We start from the raw sequence: 20,071 nt of genomic DNA, 5'->3' as shown, positions 1-20,071 counted from the left end.
AATCGAATCTGTCTGTATTTGTATTATATGAACACAGGCCGGGAGCTCGGTTCACTAAATCAAATTCTGCTGTTCAGAAGAGTCGGTTCCTCGGAACGGACTCGAGACCTACTCGGATCAGTAAAGGACAGCGCCGGGGAGACGCACAGTGATGACGACAGTGTGCGCGTGGGGAAAGCAGGAAGTTAAAGCTACAGTATCTTTAATGTTTTATTTTAACTACTGCCTTTAGAGTATTTAAGATTAAAATTATACCATCACCCTGTAAATTAAATAAATAAATAAATAAATAAAATATATATAATATATCAAAACTCCAGTCAGTCAACTGATTAATTACTCTTATTGTCTTTATATATATATATATATATATATATATATATATATATATATATATATATATATATATATATATATATATATAAATTACATTTCAGACAAGACATCCCCCTTTTAAGTCAGTATATTTCAACACTATTTCAATCTAATAAATATTTTATTGATCTTAATATAATACTGGAAAATATTATATTCACAAAGTTACCCTTAAACGTTGAAACATTACAGTTTAAAATAAAAAAGCTATCTCTATTTATGTTTAATTACTTGCTTTTGAGATTTTGAGTCTTTTCAGATTTTTAGGTGGTTGTTTATTATAGCTTTAATAAAAATAAGAAGCAGAGAATCTGTTTGTTGGGCCGCCAGATGGCGCTCCTTAGTGAGTTTATAATGAATGGGTTCATATGGAGCAATAGACACTTTTCACACCCTAGAAAATGCTTTAAAGGCCCTGTCCCACTGCGAGTGCGTCTAAATATCCACTAAAGTACGTCTAAATTTCAGTGGACGCAGTTTAGTGGATATTTAGTGGATATTTAGACGCAATATGGACGTAGTTTAGTGGATATTTAGACGCAATATGGACGTAGTTTAGTGTCTCTTTCTCTTTCTCTCTCTCTCACACACACACACAGCATGTTTCCTCTTTCTAAGGTAGGTTACAATAAGCACCTACACTTTATTTGCTTAACTAATGCTAATTCATTTTAAAAGCAGGAGAATTACTCTGAGATATTATAATACGGTAAAAAAAACTATTAATATATACTTTACATAAAACTTTATTCATAGCAGATCAAAAACACATCAGCCACAACATTAAAACCATCTATCGTGTTCAAAAGTTCTCCTCTTCTTCTAATTACTGTAACTCCCTTTAACCAACTAAATATATTATATTACTCATTATGTAGGTTTATTATCATAAATTTTGTTAGAATATTTAACAGTAGTCTTACTGCTACACCTGAAATCTCAATACAAAGTAAACTAACCCCCTCGTGGATAACACAATATAGTATTATCACTGTAAAACTACATTATAGCAAATGTATTTTAAAATTACGGGATTGTTTATCAGCAATTTCACTGTAGCAGGAAGAAAACCAGAATCCTGTTTATATTGTAATCTATAAAGTAAATAAAAGTAAGTATAAACTAAATGTATTGTCATAAAACAGCCCTTTTTATATGTAATGTTTTAGTAAAGGCATTACTTTTATACTACCATTATTCTTAAAGCCATGTACAATATATGTCCAAATGTTTTTTATCAATGCAAACAGCATTCAGCCGAAGTCTAGCAGAAAGTCTTCCATAGACGGGGGAAACAGAAAAAGTCTTTTGTATTTGAAAAAATAATTAATGAGCAGGTGTCCAATGTTAATGTTTAAATAATGTAAAAACAGTAAAGACACACACAATTTTATATAGTTGCTTCTATATATTTTATTTGTCAAAGAGAAAAGTTAAGATACATAACCATAACCAAGCAATAAGGCATAAAGAATTGTTTCCTGTTAAACTACAAATACTGTACTCATTAGAATATCAAATAAAGACCCCTGACATGCATACAGATCCCGTCTCCCTATATTAAACTAAACACAATTAGTGATAAACAAACTCCTTACCCCACTTATATTGAAGTTACATTATGCAAAGCCAAAAACAATAAAGGAAATGACTGTGGAAGGTCACTTTGTAGAATATAAACTCTTTTATTAATTTATCTAAAGTATTTCACTTTGTTTCACTCATATTATTGTCCCTACTGACTGCAATAAACATCATTGGGCACTCTGATTTTAAAATTTGCATAGCTTGGCAAAAAAAGGTCACCATCTGGATTTAACTAAGCAAATAGTTAAGAGGTGATTCTGTTTCACCTGGCAACAAGTTATATAACCCTAACTGATGCAGTGAGTAGCTTCTCATTTGTTAAACAACCATGTGGAAAGACCCATCCTGTGATTGTGGTAAAAATGTTAATCTGTTTCAAAAGGGTCAATTTATTCTCATGCATCAATCAGAGAAAACATCTAAGGTGATTCTAAAACGACTGAAATCGGTTTAAGAAATGTCTAACACACCATTAAAAAAATGAAAGTACAGTGGGGATTATCATCATCCAGGAAGGAATGTGATCGTAAAAAAATCTTGAATGATTGTGACAATGATCTAATGTATAAAAACAACACTAGAGCTCAGAGATATGTTTAATAGTGAAAGTAAGAGCTTTTCCACACACACAATATGAAAAGATCTCTAGGGATTGAAACTAAGCAGCTGTGTAGCCTTAAGAAAAGCACTTCAGTTTGCTAGGGAGCATAAAGTTGGGACTATGGATCAATAGAAAAAAGTCATGTGGTCTGATGAGTCGAGATTTACCCTGGTACAGAGTTATGGAGCATCAGGGTAAGAGAGCGAAGTGATAGTATGCTGGAAAAGACTTTTTAACAGTGCTCCAAATCTCCAATCATTAACACAAGATCTTAGAGAGAAATTAATGCAATAATTCAAATTATATTTTGTGCCACAGCAAATACATGCCTTAATCAAAGCTTAAGACCGTCCAATCAAATATTAGTGCCTGTGACCTTTTCTTGGCCATGTAGTGTATATACTTATAGAACAGAATAAAATACAGATGACATGATAGAGAGCTGCAGCCACAGAGTTCATGTAAATTGCAAGAAGTTGGTCAAATAATTAGTTTGGCATAAATCTAATTAGTATTTTATATATTTAATTCATAAAAGTGTTTGATACCTGACAAGCTTCTTTAGTTCACAACTGAGCCTACTTTGCTAACAAATACTTCTTATGGATAGTCGCCAATCTCATTTCAGCAAATACACAATTTAAGTACATGACAATTTTAAATGTCTTGCTTTAGAAATAAATTAAAACAAAATAAGTAAATTAATTGGGGCAAGGAAGAGGAACTCCTGAAACATTCTAGATTAAACGAGGCTCAAGTTTCTCATGTGCCTGCCAAAGAACGTTGATTAGTGAATAGATATAGCTTAGGAACATCGCAAAAGACCTGGGAAAAGTCAATTGAAAATGGTGTAGTCTGGGACTCCTTGACAAGAGGCAATAAAACTGATGATTCAACTTGATTCAAAAGGTAAAGCCAAAAAAAAGCTCTGGAGAGTAATCCCAGATACAAAGCGTGTGAAGGAGTAGAGTGTAAACCAGTCATGCAATGTGAAGAACTGTCATATGAAAAAGTTTGGGCACCCCTATTAATCTTAATCATTTTTAGTTGTAAATATTTGGGTGTTTGCAACAGCCCTTTCAGTTTGATATATCTAATAACTGATGGACACAGTAATATTTCAGGATTGAAATGAGGTTTTTTGTACCAACAGAAAATGTGCAATATGCATTAAACCAAAATTTGACCGGTGCAAAAGTATGTGCACCCTTATCATTTTATTGATTTGAATACTCCTAACTACTTTTTACTGACTTACTGAAGCACTAAATTGGTTTGGTAACCTCACTGAGCTTTGAACTTCATAGACAGGTGTATCCAATCATGAGAAAAGGTATTTAAGGTGGTCAGTTGCAATTTGTTCTCCTATTTGAATCTCCTCTGAAGAGTGGCATCATGGGCTCATCAAAACAACTCTCAAATGATCTAAAAACAAAGATTGTTCAACATAGTTGTTCAGGGGAAGGATACAAAAAGTTGTTTCAGAGATTTAACCTGTCAGTTTCCACTGTGAGGAACATAGTAAGGAAATGGAAGAGCACAGGGACAGTTCTTGTTAAGCCCAGAAGTGGCAGGCCAAGAAAAATATCAGAAAGGCAGAGAAGAAGAATGGTGAGAACAGTCAAGGACAATCCACAGACCACCTCCAAAGAGCTGCAGCATCATCTTGCTGCAGATGGAGTCACTGTGCATCGGTCAACAATACAGCGCACTTTACACAAGGAGAAGCTGTATGGGAGAGTGATGAGAAAGAAGCCATTTCTGCAAGCACGCCACCTGTCTCTGTATACAGGTGAAACTATCTGTTTTGTAAATCTTCCTTTTGTCAGAAAAACATATCATGCACATCAACTCTCTCTTGTTTTGAAGTTCTGAGTGTTTTAGGAATCATAAAATAGAGCATAACACTAAAAAAGCATGTAAAGAAGAAAATCATATTAATGTTCAATATCTTAGTGAAGGGTTCTCTCATATAACCAGCTCTCACATGACGACCATCTCAGACTCCTCAAAGACAGCTGCTTTGCTCCAGTTCTAAAAAAAAAGGGAGGAAGATGCTTTAGACAACAGATCTGTTGTTGAATTTTGTCTGTAAGACGAGTGCATTTTTTGTGGTAAGTTGTACACTTACCATGACAAACCCGACCATGTCAATGGTCACACCTCCAGCAATGTTAAGAACTGATACTTTCTCTAATGGTACGCGATGTTTGAACTTGCAGAGTTCCATTCCATTCACATTAACCTGGAAAATCAAAGGAATAAATATTGTAGGTTATTATTAGGTTAGTATTTACAGTTAAACAGTTGAGAGTTGGTTTTCACTCTAAATGGTGTTCAGTCTTTTTACAGTCTGAGTAATTTGACAGAGTTGAATATTTCAGTTTTAACCAGAATAAAAATATATACTGCCCAACTCCACAAAGATTTAATTAAACTTAGCCCACTTCATTTAGTTCTCTCGCCACAGTGTTATAGGCTGTAAGAGCAAGTTGCCATTTTCTACACTGTAAAGGTGACAAAGTGCTGGCAATGCACTGAAAACGGAAATGCTATATCAGTAGAGGGAGCTGCTGCAATGTGTGAGTGGAGCTATATAAAACCTGGAAAAGAGTTGAAATCAACTCTGTTGGAGTGAATTCAAGACTTCACTTTTTGCTGTATACTTTGCTGATCCTATAGACAGTCATACACAACATATAGTATTAAAGGTTTTATAATACCAAAGCAGTATAAATTATATAAGGCTCATGCATCATTTCAAACATATGTTTTTGAGTCACTGAAAATCCTCTGTGCGGTTACTAGCTCGGTGACTCCTGCTGCTGTTAGCTTGTGAGCTAACTAGCTCCGTTACTCACTGATTGGGCTGAAAGATGAACTTTAAAGAGCAGTATTATCCAGTGAGGTTAAAACCTTTATTTTATTTTCACTTTGTGGCAGATTGGTCCTACATATATGAACTGCAGAAACTGTAAAAACGCTCCAGACTGACTGAGCTGAGCCTGTAGCTCGTGGCTGGGTTGTAGCACTGAGTGGATAGAGAAGACAGCGAGGCTTCTACTGCTGCTGCAGCTCCTGCTAGTGGTTGGAGGAGGAACTGCAGCTTCCTGTAAGCGAGCAGTTTCACTGGACATCCACACACAGCTAAATCAGAGGAATATACACTGCCTAATTAAGAGTCGTCCAAATTTGAAACCTTTTGAAAAGGACGAGCATCTTTTAACCACTGAAGACATTTAGTTGTAAAAAGACAGGATTGTTTAAAAATCATTTAATAAACACACCTCATAACCCTCTGCACTGATGATCACAAACATGGTGAAGGGAGCTCCTTTAGTAAACGGCTCGGCTGAAGCTGATTCCTCACTCTCCCATTTCCCGTTCCTGCAGCTGCTCAGAGTCACTTTCTGACCAATGAGTGGGTTGAAGTGGAGAGCGACGTCGTCCCCATCTGATGATCCAGTCTTGAAGTTTATGGAAAATCTTTGAATAAAATGAAAATTGTTAAATTACAGCAGCTGAGCTTTGATATGAGTTAACTGTTCATTATTCTACAGCTGTTTACTAATAAATGCTCTTTTCTATATCTGTCTATGATGCTGAAAGAAGAACATACTGGTCAGAATCTGCAGGAACAGTCCCCTGGAAGCACACAGCCATATCTGGTTTTATCCCTTCTGGAATTGTTCCCACATAGGGAATTGCCTGTGGAGAACACAGTGTGTACAGTGAGATGTATGTCAGATCAGTTTTCTGACATGTTTTTTTTATGTTGATATTAATATTGTTTACATTATCATAGAGCAGCTTGGCTTTTTCTGAATGTTCAGTCAGACTGAAAGTGTTAACATTTATCTTTACTGCAGGCACATATTTAACTTACAGGGTTGGTAACTGGATGTGAAAGTTCTAACTCTATGAGGCTACTAGATGAGCTCTCCACTCCTGAAATCTTCTGCTGTTCCATAACGAAGGAACAACTGCTCCATTTCTGGTAGGAGGATTAAACATAAACCAGTTAATTTATAAAAAAATTATCCACACTTTATAAAAACACGCATCAAAAGGCACAAACTGTTCAACTTACATTAATATACCCAATCATGTTCAGGGAAACATTTCCATCAATGTTAAGAGTAGAGACTTTCTCTACAGGAATGCGGTGTTTAAACATGCAGTGTTTCACTCCATTCACAAAGACCTGAAAACACAGACATAATAACGTTAAAGCTTTTATATTGTTTATGTTAACGTATTTATTAAATTAATTTATAGATAATTAATATAAACACACCTCGTAACCCTCTGTGTTGATGGCGAAAAACATGGTGAAGGGAGCTCCCCTGGTGAACGGCTCGGCTGAAGCTGATTCCTCACTCTCCCACTTCCCGTTCCTGAAGCTGTTCAGAGTCACTTTCTGACCAATGCGTGGGTTGAAGTGGAGAGCGACGTCGTCCCCATCTGATGATCCAGTCTTGAAATTTATGGCAAACCTTTAAGAGAAAAAAAAAACAGAATTAAACTGGTTGAAATAAATCAGCTGATGGACTGATGTGTATTAAACAGTTCTGATGATTATTTAGTATTGAGTTCTAAAGCTGTTTAATTAATAACTGGTCTTTTCTACATGGGTCTGAACAGTAAAGAAGAACATACTGATCAGAATCTGCAGGAACAGTCCCCTGGAAGCACACAGCCATATCTGGTTTTATCCCTTCTGGAATTGTTCCCACATAGGGAATTGCCTGTGGAGAACACAGTGTACACAGTGACATATTAGTGATATCATTAATAAAAAAAAAACATATTAAAATAACAAGATATTATTCTATGGAGCACAAGCTGACAGTTTCTGAAATGTGTATTCATTATGAAATTATGTATCATTAAACTTTGATGTAAGTAGAATATGAACTCACAGGGTTAACCACTGGATGTGACACGTCTATCTGGATGGGTGTTGAGCTCTGGGATGAGATCTGCAGTCCTGAAATCTTCTGCTGTTCCTTAAAGAAGGAACAACTGCTCCATTTCTGATAGAAAAAGAATATTTCTAATGGGATTCTCAACAAACAAACACATTCAAAAGAAAAAATACATGTAAGAATAATCATTAAAGAAAGAAAACGTTTAATTTACATTAATATAACCAATCATGTTCATGGAAACATCTCCACCAATGTTAAGAGTAGAGACTTTCTCTACAGGAATGCGGTGCTTAAACATGCAGTGTTTCACTCCATTCACAAATACCTGAAAACACAGAATTATAAAGTTAAAGATTGTATAATTTTATGTTAATGTCTTTATTTAATAAATGTATTAATAATTAATATTAACACACCTCGTAACCCTCTGTATTGATGGTGAAAAACATGGTGAAGGGAGCTCCCTTGGTGAACGGCTCGGCTGAAGCTGATTCCTCACTCTCCCACTTCCCGTTCCTGCAGCTGCTCAGAGTCACTTTCTGACCAATGAGTGGGTTGAAGTGGAGAGCGACGTCGTCCCCATCTGATGATCCAGTCTTGAAATTTATGGCAAACCTTTAAGAGAAAAAACACAGTATTTAAGATTTTAAGATGATTCTTTAGTATTTTAAGATCTGTTTAATTATCGACTGGTCTTTTCTACATGTATCTGAACAGTAAAGGAGAACATACTGATCAGAATCTGCAGGAACAGTCCCCTGGAAGCACACAGCCATATCTGGTTTTATCCCTTCTGGAATTGTTCCCACATAGGGAATTGCCTGTGGAGAGCACAGTGTACACAGTGAGAGATCAGTGATATTATAAATAAAGAAAAATAAAATTACACATTTTATGATTATATTTTCCAGGTGGGATTCCACTCAGAACAGGTCTCACCAGGGTCAAACAAAGAAATTGATTCCACGTGTTCAGTGTAATATCCAGAGATCGGCTTTTTAAAAAAGTGCTGCAGCATTGCTGCAGAGCTTGAAGAAGAGGGAAGTCAGCCTGCAGAGCTCAGACCATACTCCACACACTGCATCAACTCTGTCTGCCTGGCACTGTCCTAGAAGAGAGCTTCTGAAGCTAACTGTCTACGGTCAAGCATGGTGGTGGTAGCATCATGGTCTGAGGCTACATGAGTGCTGCCAGTACTGGGGGAGCTGAATTCCAGCATGCACTGTGATATTCTGAAGCAGAGCATGATCACCTCCCTTCAGAAACTGGACCACACAGCAGAATTCCAACACATTAACACCCCCTAAACCCAGCTTCAATATAACAACTGTCTTTCAGAGGAAACTAAAGGTACAAATGCTGGACTGGTCAAGCATGACTCTACACATAAATCCAACTGAGCACCTCTGAGGCATCCTCAAACAGAAGGTGGAGGAGCGCAAATGCCTGAGAGAGTTAATGCAGTGCTGAAAAATAATAATAGTGGCCATTTTCACACTTTTGTTTTCAGTGGTTTAGACATTAGTGGCTGTGTGTTGAGTTATTTTAAGGGCACAGAAAATTTACACTGATACAATGAATAGTTACACAGTCTACAGGTTGTATAACAAAGTGTCATTTCTTCAGTGTTGTCCCATAAAAATATATAATTAAATATTTACGAAAATGTGAGGGATGTACTCTTGTGAGATACTGAGAAACATCATGCATTTTTAAACTTTGATGTATGAAGAAAGTTAACTCACAGGGTTAACCACTGGATGTGACACGTCTATCTGGATGGGTGTTGAGGTCTGGGATGAGATCTGCCTTCCTGAAATCTTCTGCAGTTCCTTAAAGAAGGAACAACTGCTCCATTTCTGATAGAAAAAGAACATTTCAAATAACATTCTGAATAAACCAACACATCCAAAATCATTTTTTATAATAAAAAATAAAAATTAAAGAGACAAACTGTTTAACGTACATTAATATACCCAATCATATTCAGGGAAACATCTCCACCAATATTAAGAGTAGAGACTTTCTCTACAGGAATGCGGTGTTTAAACATGCAGTGTTTCACTCCATTCACAAAGACCTGAAAACACAGAAATTATAAAGTTAAAGATTTTATATAGTTTATGTTAATGTATTTATTTAATACATTCATTAATAATTAATATAAACACACCTCGTAACCCTCTGTGTTGATGGTGAAAAACATGGTGAAGGGAGCTCCCTTGGTGAACGGCTCGGCTGAAGCTGATTCCTCACTCTCCCACTTCCCATTCCTGAAGCTGTTCAGAGTCACTTTCTGACCAATGCAGGGCTTGAAGTGGAGAGCGACGTCGTCCCCATCTGATGATCCAGTCTTGAAGTTTATGGCAAACCTTTAAGAGAAAAAACACAGAATTAAACTGGTTGAAATAAATCAGCTGATGGACTGATGTGTATTAAACAGTTCTGATGATTATTTAGTATGTAGTTCTAGATCTGTTTAATTAGCGACTGGTCTTTTCTACATGTATCTGAACAGTAAAGGAGAACATACTGGTCAGAATCTGCAGGAACAGTCCCCTGGAAGCACACAGCCATATCTGGTTTTATCCCTTCTGGAATTGTTCCCACATAGGGAATTGCCTGTGGAGAACACAGTGTACACAGTGACATATTAGTGATATCATTAATAAAAAAAAACATATTAAAATAACAAGATATTATTCTATGGAGCACAAGCTGACAGTTTCTGAAATGTGTATTCATTATGAAATTATGTATCATTAAACTTTGATGTAAGTAGAATATGAACTCACAGGGTTAACCACTGGATGTGAAACGTCTATCTGGATGGGTGTTGAGCTCTGGGATGAGATCTGCAGTCCTGAAATCTTCTGCAGTTCCTTAAAGAAGGAACAACTGCTCCATTTCTGATAGAAAAAGAACATTTCAAATAACATTCTGAATAAACCAACACATTCAAAAGAAAAAATACATGTAAGAATAATCATTAAAGAAAGAAAACGTTTAATTTACATTAATATAACCAATCATGTTCAGGGAAACATCTCCACCAATGTTAAGAGTAGAGACTTTCTCTACAGGAATGCGGTGTTTAAACATGCAGTGTTTCACTCCATTCACAAAGACCTGAAAACACAGGAATTATAAAGTTAAAGATTGTATAATTTTATGTTAATGTCTTTATTTAATAAATGTATTACTAATTAATATTAACACACCTCGTAACCCTCTGTATTGATGGTGAAAAACATGGTGAAGGGAGCTCCCTTGGTGAACGGCTCGGCTGAAGCTGATTCCTCACTCTCCCACTTCCCGTTCCTGAAGCTGTTCAGAGTCACTTTCTGACCAATGCGTGGGTTGAAGTGGAGAGCGACGTCGTCCCCATCTGATGATCCAGTCTTGAAATTTATGGCAAACCTTTAAGAGAAAAAACACAGTATTTAAGATTTTAAGATGATTCTTTAGTATTTTAAGATCTGTTTAAATATCGACTGGTCTTTTCTACATGTATCTGAACAGTAAAGAAGAACATACTGATCAGAATCTGCAGGAACAGTCCCCTGGAAGCACACAGCCATATCTGGTTTTATCCCTTCTGGAATTGTTCCCACATAGGGAATTGCCTGTGGAGAACACAGTGTACACAGTGAGAGATCAGTGATATTATAAATAAAGAAAAATAAAATTACACATTTTATGATTATATTTTCCAGGTGGGATTCCACTCAGAACAGGTCTCACCAGGGTCAAACAAAGAAATTGATTCCATGTGTTCAGTGTAATATCCAGAGATCGGCTTTTTAAAAAAGTGCTGCAGCATTGCTGCAGAGCTTGAAGAAGAGGGAAGTCAGCCTGCAGAGCTCAGACCATACTCCACACACTGCATCAACTCTGTCTGCCTGGCACTGTCCTAGAAGAGAGCTTCTGAAGCTAACTGTCTACGGTCAAGTATGGTGGTGGTAGCATCATGGTCTGAGGCTACATGAGTGCTGCCAGTACTGGGGGAGCTGAATTCCAGCATGCACTGTGATATTCTGAAGCAGAGCATGATCACCTCCCTTCAGAAACTGGACCACACAGCAGAATTCCAACACATTAACACCCCCTAAACCCAGCTTCAATATAACAACTGTCTTTCAGAGTGTAATGGGTTGGGGAGCAGTAGCTCTCCAGCCCAGAAGGTTGTAGGAACCAAGTGCAGAGCAGCAGATCTCAAAGCAGGTAAACCCAAGAAAAAGGGGAAAATAATAATAATAATAATAATAATAATAATAACAATTATAATAATAATAAGAATTAATATATAATCGTAAATATATATATATTAATATTATATAATAATATTTTATATATATAAATATATACACACAATTATTATTATTAAACCCCGCTCCACGCGGGGATCGAACTCAGGCTGTCGCGGTCGCAGCCCAGTGCTCTAACCGCTGCACCAGCGAGCGGATTGAGATGCGGCCGCTTTAAATCGCCTTTTAAAGAGCCTCCGCCGAAAGGGGCGGAGCCACGAAAACGGGCGGAGAGTAAAAACGGGTGGAAAACAAAACCTCACGCCTAGCGTGAGTGAAAGAGAAGGGGAGAATTGTAAACAAGGCTCGCCGTGGAAGCTACGGCTACCTCTTATGAGATGAGGTGAAGGATTAACTAAACAAAATGGCTTCCAAAGAAAACAAACTGAACTGAGGTGCTTATGGATTAAAGGCTGTTCCACCACAGAGGGGAGGAACAGCGGGAGAGAGTGTAGGTGAGCAAAACCGCGTGCTTCGCGGCTGCTACACACACACACACACACACACACACACAGGAGAGAGCACACAGCTCTATCTCCAGCAGACTCGAGAGAGGAAAGGGACAGAGGAAGATACTTCTGCGGGAGAGGCACGCCAGCGATGCTGATCAATGCTCTCTCCAAAGGGACAGCGGGAAAAGAAAGAGAAAAGAGCCGAGGCTCACTCGAAAAACGGGCATAGATTCGCTCTCACGAGCTTCAAAGATCCAGCGCCGAGTGGTTGGTTGGCGTTGCTTTTAAAGAGCTCAAAGCAGGTGTTGGTAATTAGCCAATCAACCCTCGGCGCTGGCCTGGCGCACCCTCCGATGCCCCGGAGGATGCCCCCGTCGGCCACCAGCCCTTACAGGACCCCCCCCTCGAGGGGCGGCACCCGACGGCCCTAAACCTGCCGCACGGTCCCGCCGAAAAGCCCTGACCAGTTCCGGGTCCAAGATGTGGCGAGCCGGTACCCAGGACCGCTCCTCCGGCCCGTACCCCTCCCAGTCCACCAGATACTGGAGGCCCCCGCGTACCCTACGGGAGTCCAGGAGCCGGCGGACGGTGTAGGCAGGGGCACCACCAATGGTACGGGGACCCGAGGGAGCAGCCGGACCCAAAGAACAGAGGTAGGGCTTAAGGCGGGACACGTGAAAGGTTGGGTGGACCCTTCTAAGGGCAGGTGGCAGGGCGAGCCGGTATGACACCGGATTGATCCGGCGAATGATTTTAAACGGCCCCACGTACCGTGGGGCCAGCTTGCGTGGAGTGCCACACAATGGGAGGTCCTTGGCTGAGAGCCAGACTCGCTGGCCGACCCGAAACGAGGGGGCAGGCCGCCGCCTCCTGTCCGCATGGCGTTTTTGGGTCGCCCTGGCAGACAAGAGAGCAGCCCGGGCTCTTGCCCAAGCGCGGCGACAGCGTCTGACCGTCTGGTCAGCCGAGGATACTCCCGTGGTAGTCTCCTGCCCAGGGAAAGCAGGCGGAGCATACCCAAACTGGCACTCGAAGGGCGACATCCCAAGAGACGAGTGCCAGAGTGTATTGTGGGCATACTCCGCCCACTTTAATTGGTCTGCCCAGGTTGATGGAGAGGAGGAAGCCAGACAGCGGAGGGTCCGTTCCAGGTCTTGGTTGACCCTCTCTGTCTGGCCATTTGACTGTGGGTGGAACCCCGAGGAAAGGCTAACCTCCGTCCCCAACAGGCGACAGAAGGCCCCCCAGAACCGGCTAGTGAAGTGCGCCCCACGGTCAGAAACTATGTCCGCAGGAATTCCGTGGATGCGGACAACCTGGTCGAGGACCACTTCGGCCGTTCCCTGTGCAGATGGTAGTTTGGGCATCGCCACAAACCGCCCGGCCTTGGAAAACCTGTCCACTATGACCAATATCACGGTGTTACCCCGAGATGGGGGCAACCCCGTGATAAAGTCCAGGGACAGGTGTGACCAGGGGCGCGAGGGAACGGCCAGAGGGTGCAGCAGACCTGAGGGCCTGGTTCTGGGGTCCTTTCCTCGAGCACATACTGCACAGGCAGCCACGTGGGAGCGTACCTCCCTCTCCATCTGAGGCCACCAAAACTGGCGCCGCAAGAACTCCAGCGTGCGCATCACCCCCGGATGCGCAACCTGGGGTGAGGCATGTCCCCAATCAAGTACCCGTTTCCTGAGGGGGACAGGTACATAGTCACGGCCCTGAGGGCCATTTCCAGGGCCCGGATCGGTCTCTTGGGCCCGCCTGATGGCGTCCAAGAGCCCCCACCGAAAGGGGTGCCAGGATCCTGGCCGGTGGCACGATGGTGGAGGGCTCCCCTGGAAGAGGGAGGGGTTCCCACTGGCGAGAGAGGGCATCCGGTTTGACATTCTTTGACCCAGGACGGTATGACAAAGTGAAGTCAAACCGGGTGAAAAACAGCCCCCATCTGGCCTGGCGTGGGTTCAGGCGCTTGGCCTGCTGGATGTACGCCAGGTTTTTATGGTCCGTCCAGACCAGAAAGGGGTGTTCCGCCCCCTCAAGCCAGTGCCTCCACTCTTCCAGAGCAAGCTTCACGGCCAGGAGCTCTCTATCTCCCACGTCATACCTCTGCTCCGCAGGAGTTAGACGGTGGGAGTAGTAGGCACATGGGTGCAGTCGGCCGCCCAGCCCCGCCCGCTGGGACAAGACCGCACCCACGCCTACTTCGGAGGCATCCACCTCTACAACAAATGGAAGTCCGGGGTCTGGCAGTCGGAGAACTGGGGCCCTGGTCAACAGCCGTTTGATGGCATTGAATGCTTCCTGGGCCTCTGTGGACCAGCTGAACCGCCCCGCGGTCTTCCTCGTCAGGGCGGTTAATGGAGCTGCCACAGAGCTAAAATTCTTCACAAAGCGCCGGAAGAAGTTAGCGAAGCCCAGGAAGCGCTGGACCAGGCGCACCGAAGTGGGTTGAGGCCAGTTCTCGACTGCCTTGACCTTGGTGGGGTCCATGCGCAGAGTGTTATGTGATACAACGAAGCCCAGAAATGAGACAGTCTGCGCATGGAACTCGGACTTCTCCAATTTGATGTAGAGGTGGTTCTCCAGGAGTAGCTGGAGAACCCGCCGGACATGGGTAACGTGTTCGTCTACAGAGCGACTGTATATGAGAATGTCGTCTAAGTAAACGAACACGTACCGGTCCAACGCCTCCCGGAGGACCTCATTAATGTACCCCTGGAAGACGGCGGGGGCGTTCATCAACCCGAACGGCATAACCAGGCACTCATAGTGCCCAGATGGGGTGATGAACGCCGTCTTCCATTCGTCACCCGCCTTAATCCTGACCAGGTTATAGGCACTGCGCAGGTCCAGTTTGGTGAAAATGGTGGCCTGCTGCAGTGCCTCAAAGGCGGATGACATGAGGGGTAGGGGGTAACGGTTCTTCACCGTTATCTTATTGAGGCCTCTGTAGTCAATACAGGGCCTCAACCCGCCGTCCTTCTTCCCCACAAAAAAGAAACTAGCGCCGGCCGGGGAGGAAGAGGGTCGGATAAATCCTAGAGCGAGGGCCTCCTGGATGTATTCCTCCATCGACCGGCGCTCAGGACCAGATAGCGAAAACAACCTCCCCCTGGGAGGACTAGTCCCAGGGAGAAGGTCGATGGCCATGTCGCAGGGACGGTGGGGGGGCAGTATCTGAGCTTGCCGCTTACTGAAGACCTCCCAAATGTCATGGTAGTCAGTGGGTACCTGGGAGAGGTCCGGACAACTCAGATCAGGCTCCGTGCCTTTGGGAGTTTTGGGAGGCCGGAGGCAGGAAGACCGACAAGCTGGCCCCCATGTCAACACCGAGCGGGACAGCCAGTCAACGTGGGGGTTATGCCTCTGGAGCCAAGGGAACCCCAGAATCAGCTGCAAGTCGGGAGCGCTGATGATATATAGCGTGATCTTTTCTGAGTGGGACCCGACTCGCAGCGTGAGGGGGCGTGTTTGATGGGACACCACCCCTGGCTCCAGAGATCGCCCGTCGATCGCCGCAATGGGCATGGGCTCTTTTAGGGGAACCAGAGGCAAAGCAAGCCTCCTGGCCATGGCCGCGTCCAGGAAGTTGCCTGCCGCTCCCGAGTCCAGGAATGCTGGGAGGCGTACCTCAGAAGTCCCACAAACCAGTGTGGTATTGAGGAACACCCCCAGCATTCGAGGGGGCCCTGGCCGGTCCGCTAGGGGTCCCTCTCTCCCTAGCGGACATTGGTGTTTTGACCCCAACTCAGGACAGGTAGCGCGCTGGTGCCCTGAAACCCCGCAGTAAAGACATCTGCCTTCCCGCATGCGGGCTTCGCGCTCCCGCCTAGGCAGGCGGGTGTGTCCCAACTGCAGGGGCAAGACCCCGTGGTCTGGCGGGTTTTTGGTAGTTGCAGGTGCACCACCACCTGAGTGCTGACCACGAGGCCCCAGAGGGGGGGCTCCTGTACCCTGCACCTTACGCCTCTCCCTAAGACGGATATCCAGCCTCTGGATGAGCTCAATGAGGTTGTCAAGTGACACAGGAGCATCACGGTATGCGAGCTCGTCCTTGAGTTCCTCATTGAGCCCATGGTGGAACGCACTCACCAGAGCGCTGGAGTTCCACCCGCTTTCAGCTGAGAGCGTGCGAAATTCTATGGCGTACTCAGACACCGGCCTCCTACCCTGTCGTAGGTTCAGGAGACGGGTCCCCGCCTCCTCTCCTCTGAGTGGAAGGTCAAACGTCCGTGCTAGGGCTGCTGCGAACAGTTCCGCAGTAGCACAGACGTCTGGTTGGTGTTCCCACACAGGGGTGGCCCACGCCAACGCCCTTCCAGAGAGGAGGGAGACGATGTACGCCACTTTGGCGCGCTCCGACTGAAAGCGGGACGGCTGCAGCTCGAATGCCAGAGAGCACTGCAGAAGAAACCCCCTGCAGTCTCCTGGCTCACCCTCATACCGCATTGGGGCCGGTAGTGGGGGCTCAACTCGAGGCCCCACAGAGGGTGTGGCAGCAGCCGGGTTTGTTATCTGGGAGGGCTTGGGCCCAAGGGGGGCTGGCTGTATAGACAGGGGCAGATCCTGGGTCAGGACGGCCGTCAGGTCCTGCAGCTGAGCAGAGATCTGCTGCAAGACCTGCTCATGTCGCCCTATGACAACCCCCTGGTTGCCAAGGGCGAGCTTTACCTGCTCGAGATCCGACTGCTCTGCTGGATCCATGTTGGGCTGGATCTTTCTGTAATGGGTTGGGGAGCAGTAGCTCTCCAGCCCAGAAGGTTGTAGGAACCAAGTGCAGAGCAGCAGATCTCAAAGCAGGTAAACCCAAGAAAAAGGGGAAAATAATAATAATAATAATAATAATAATAATAATAACAATTATAATAATAATAAGAATTAATATATAATCGTAAATATATATATATTAATATTATATAATAATATTTTATATATATATATATATATATACACACAATTATTATTATTATTAAACCCCGCTCCACGCGGGGATCGAACTCAGGCTGTCGCGGTCGCAGCCCAGTGCTCTAACCGCTGCACCAGCGAGCGGATTGAGATGCGGCCGCTTTAAATCGCCTTTTAAAGAGCCTCCACCGAAAGGGGCGGAGCCACGAAAACGGGCGGAGAGTAAAAACGGGTGGAAAACAAAACCTCACGCCTAGCGTGAGTGAAAGAGAAGGGGAGAATTGTAAACAAGGCTCGCCGTGGAAGCTACGGCTACCTCTTATGAGATGAGGTGAAGGATTAACTAAACAAAATGGCTTCCAAAGAAAACAAACTGAACTGAGGTGCTTATGGATTAAAGGCTGTTCCACCACAGAGGGGAGGAACAGCGGGAGAGAGTGTAGGTGAGCAAAACCGCGTGCTTCGCGGCTGCTACACACACACACACACACACACACACAGGAGAGAGCACACAGCTCTATCTCCAGCAGACTCGAGAGAGGAAAGGGACAGAGGAAGATACTTCTGCGGGAGAGGCACGCCAGCGATGCTGATCAATGCTCTCTCCAAAGGGACAGCGGGAAAAGAAAGAGAAAAGAGCCGAGGCTCACTCGAAAAACGGGCATAGATTCGCTCTCACGAGCTTCAAAGATCCAGCGCCGAGTGGTTGGTTGGCGTTGCTTTTAAAGAGCTCAAAGCAGGTGTTGGTAATTAGCCAATCAACCCTCGGCGCTGGCCTGGCGCACCCTCCGATGCCCCGGAGGACGCCCCCGTCGGCCACCAGCCCTTACACAGAGGAAACTAAAGGTACAAATGCTGGACTGGTCAAGCATGACTCTACACATAAATCCAACTGAGCACCTCTGAGGCATCCTCAAACAGAAGGTGGAGGAGCGCAAATGCCTGAGAGAGTTAATGCAGTGCTGAAAAATAATAATAGTGGCCATTTTCACACTTTTGTTTTCAGTGGTTTAGACATTAGTGGCTGTGTGTTGAGTTATTTTAAGGGCACAGAAAATTTACACTGATACAATGAATAGTTACACAGTCTACAGGTTGTATAACAAAGTGTCATTTCTTCAGTGTTGTCCCATAAAAATATATAATTAAATATTTACGAAAATGTGAGGGATGTACTCTTGTGAGATACTGAGAAACATCATGCATTTTTAAACTTTGATGTATGAAGAAAGTTAACTCACAGGGTTAACCACTGGATGTGACACGTCTATCTGGATGGGTGTTGAGGTCTGGGATGAGATCTGCCTTCCTGAAATCTTCTGCTGTTCCTTAAAGAAGGAACAACTGCTCCATTTCTGATAGAAAAAAAAACATTTCAAATAACATTCTGAATAAACCAACACATCCAAAATCATTTTTTATAATAAAAAATAAAAATTAAAGAGACAAACTGTTTAACGTACATTAATATACCCAATCATATTCAGGGAAACATCTCCACCAATGTTAAGAGTAGAGACTTTCTCTACAGGAATGCGGTGCTTAAACATGCAGTGTTTCACTCCATTCACAAAGACCTGAAAACACAGAATTATAAAGTTAAAGATTGTATAATTTTATGTTAATGTCTTTATTTAATAAATGTATTACTAATTAATATTAACACACCTCGTAACCCTCTGTGTTGATGGCGAAAAACATGGTGAAGGGAGCTCCCTTGGTGAACGGCTCGGCTGAAGCTGATTCCTCACTCTCCCACTTCCCGTTCCTGAAGCTGCTCAGAGTCACTTTCTGACCAATGAGTGGGTTGAAGTGGAGAGCGACGTCGTCCCCATCTGATGATCCAGTCTTGAAGTTTATGGCAAACCTTTGAATAAAATGAAAATTGTTAAATTACAGCAGCTGAGCTTTGATATGAGTTAACTGTTCATTATTCTACAGCTGTTTACTAATAAATGCTCTTTTCTATATCTGTCTATGATGCTGAAAGAAGAACATACTGGTCAGAATCTGCAGGAACAGTCCCCTGGAAGCACACAGCCATATCTGGTTTTATCCCTTCTGGAATTGTTCCCACATAGGGAATTGCCTGTGGAGAACACAGTGTACACAGTGAGAGATCAGTGATATCATTAATGAAAAAAAGTTAAATCATCATATTAAAATAACATATGATCAAAACCTGAAAGGTCAATTCATAATTAAATAATGGGCCCTATTTTAGTGATCTATAGCGCACTAGGAAATTGCGCTTTGCTCCACTGGATTTAGGGGCGTGTCCTGTGTCTTTGGTATCCTGGGAGCGTGGAAAATACACTTTGCGCAGTTTTTTTTTAGGTAAAAAAGAAAAAACGGGACATTTTTTTTAAAAGATCAGAAACAACTTACACATAAAAAGTAAAGAATTTCTATCTTATGAAGAAAAAAATAGTAGTGAAAGTAAAATGATAAGAATGATAAAAAATTATAAAATTAATATTAATATCAACTAAGAATATGGGGATCATGGAGATCATGGAGAAGAAAACATAATATACTAATTTGATTAAAAAAATAAATAAAAAAATATAAAATTAATAAAAAAATAAAGAATATAAATTATAAACTCATAAAAAAAACGATTTTAAAACAATCAAAGGGTTTCTGATAATGCGCAGAATAATAAAAGTTTCAGTTTCAAATCATTGAAACAGCTCATCAAAACCTCAACCTATACTTTATATTTGACAATATTCGATTAACTTTACAGGTCCTCACTCATCTTCATTTATTTAACTAAACTGAGGTTTGTATTATTTGTAGCCTCGCTGTGAATTCAGCTCCGCACTGCGAAAGAGAGAGAGAGAAAGAGAGAAAGAGATAGAAAGAGAGAGAGAAAAAGAGAGAGAGAGAGAGAGTGTGAGTGTGAGAGAA

At 42.6% G+C, this 20,071-nt stretch overlaps 1 protein-coding gene across 10 annotated transcripts in view; it reads right to left on the bottom strand.

Moving 5' to 3' along the window:
* Positions 1-2,540: 2,540 nt before the first annotated feature.
* Positions 2,541-20,071, bottom strand: part of lgals4 (galectin 4) — a 72,418-nt gene continuing 54,887 nt past the window's right edge. For all 10 annotated transcript variants that reach the window (XM_049473589.1, XM_049473590.1, XM_049473593.1 and 7 more), the window contains 24 exons: positions 19,159-19,247; positions 18,827-19,025; positions 18,622-18,735; positions 18,400-18,513; positions 11,032-11,120; positions 10,716-10,914; positions 10,510-10,623; positions 10,290-10,403; positions 10,028-10,116; positions 9,668-9,866; positions 9,461-9,574; positions 9,240-9,353; positions 8,227-8,315; positions 7,911-8,109; positions 7,706-7,819; positions 7,486-7,599; positions 7,223-7,311; positions 6,861-7,059; positions 6,654-6,767; positions 6,450-6,557; positions 6,183-6,271; positions 5,851-6,049; positions 4,695-4,808; positions 2,541-4,597 (listed from right to left, as the gene is read on the bottom strand). In XM_049473589.1, the coding sequence (XP_049329546.1) occupies positions 4,547-4,597; positions 4,695-4,808; positions 5,851-6,049; positions 6,183-6,271; positions 6,450-6,557; positions 6,654-6,767; positions 6,861-7,059; positions 7,223-7,311; positions 7,486-7,599; positions 7,706-7,819; positions 7,911-8,109; positions 8,227-8,315; positions 9,240-9,353; positions 9,461-9,574; positions 9,668-9,866; positions 10,028-10,116; positions 10,290-10,403; positions 10,510-10,623; positions 10,716-10,914; positions 11,032-11,120; positions 18,400-18,513; positions 18,622-18,735; positions 18,827-19,025; positions 19,159-19,247 (3,027 nt within the window). In that variant the 3' untranslated portion in view covers positions 2,541-4,546. The remainder of the gene's footprint in view (positions 4,598-4,694; positions 4,809-5,850; positions 6,050-6,182; positions 6,272-6,449; positions 6,558-6,653; positions 6,768-6,860; positions 7,060-7,222; positions 7,312-7,485; positions 7,600-7,705; positions 7,820-7,910; positions 8,110-8,226; positions 8,316-9,239; positions 9,354-9,460; positions 9,575-9,667; positions 9,867-10,027; positions 10,117-10,289; positions 10,404-10,509; positions 10,624-10,715; positions 10,915-11,031; positions 11,121-18,399; positions 18,514-18,621; positions 18,736-18,826; positions 19,026-19,158; positions 19,248-20,071) is intronic.

Source organism: Astyanax mexicanus, unplaced genomic scaffold (genome assembly GCF_023375975.1).
Source record: "Astyanax mexicanus isolate ESR-SI-001 unplaced genomic scaffold, AstMex3_surface scaffold_40, whole genome shotgun sequence".
NCBI classification, from domain to species: domain Eukaryota; kingdom Metazoa; phylum Chordata; class Actinopteri; order Characiformes; family Acestrorhamphidae; genus Astyanax; species Astyanax mexicanus.
Note: the sequence above shows the minus strand (reverse complement) of the source record. Positions and strands in the feature narration are given on the sequence as shown.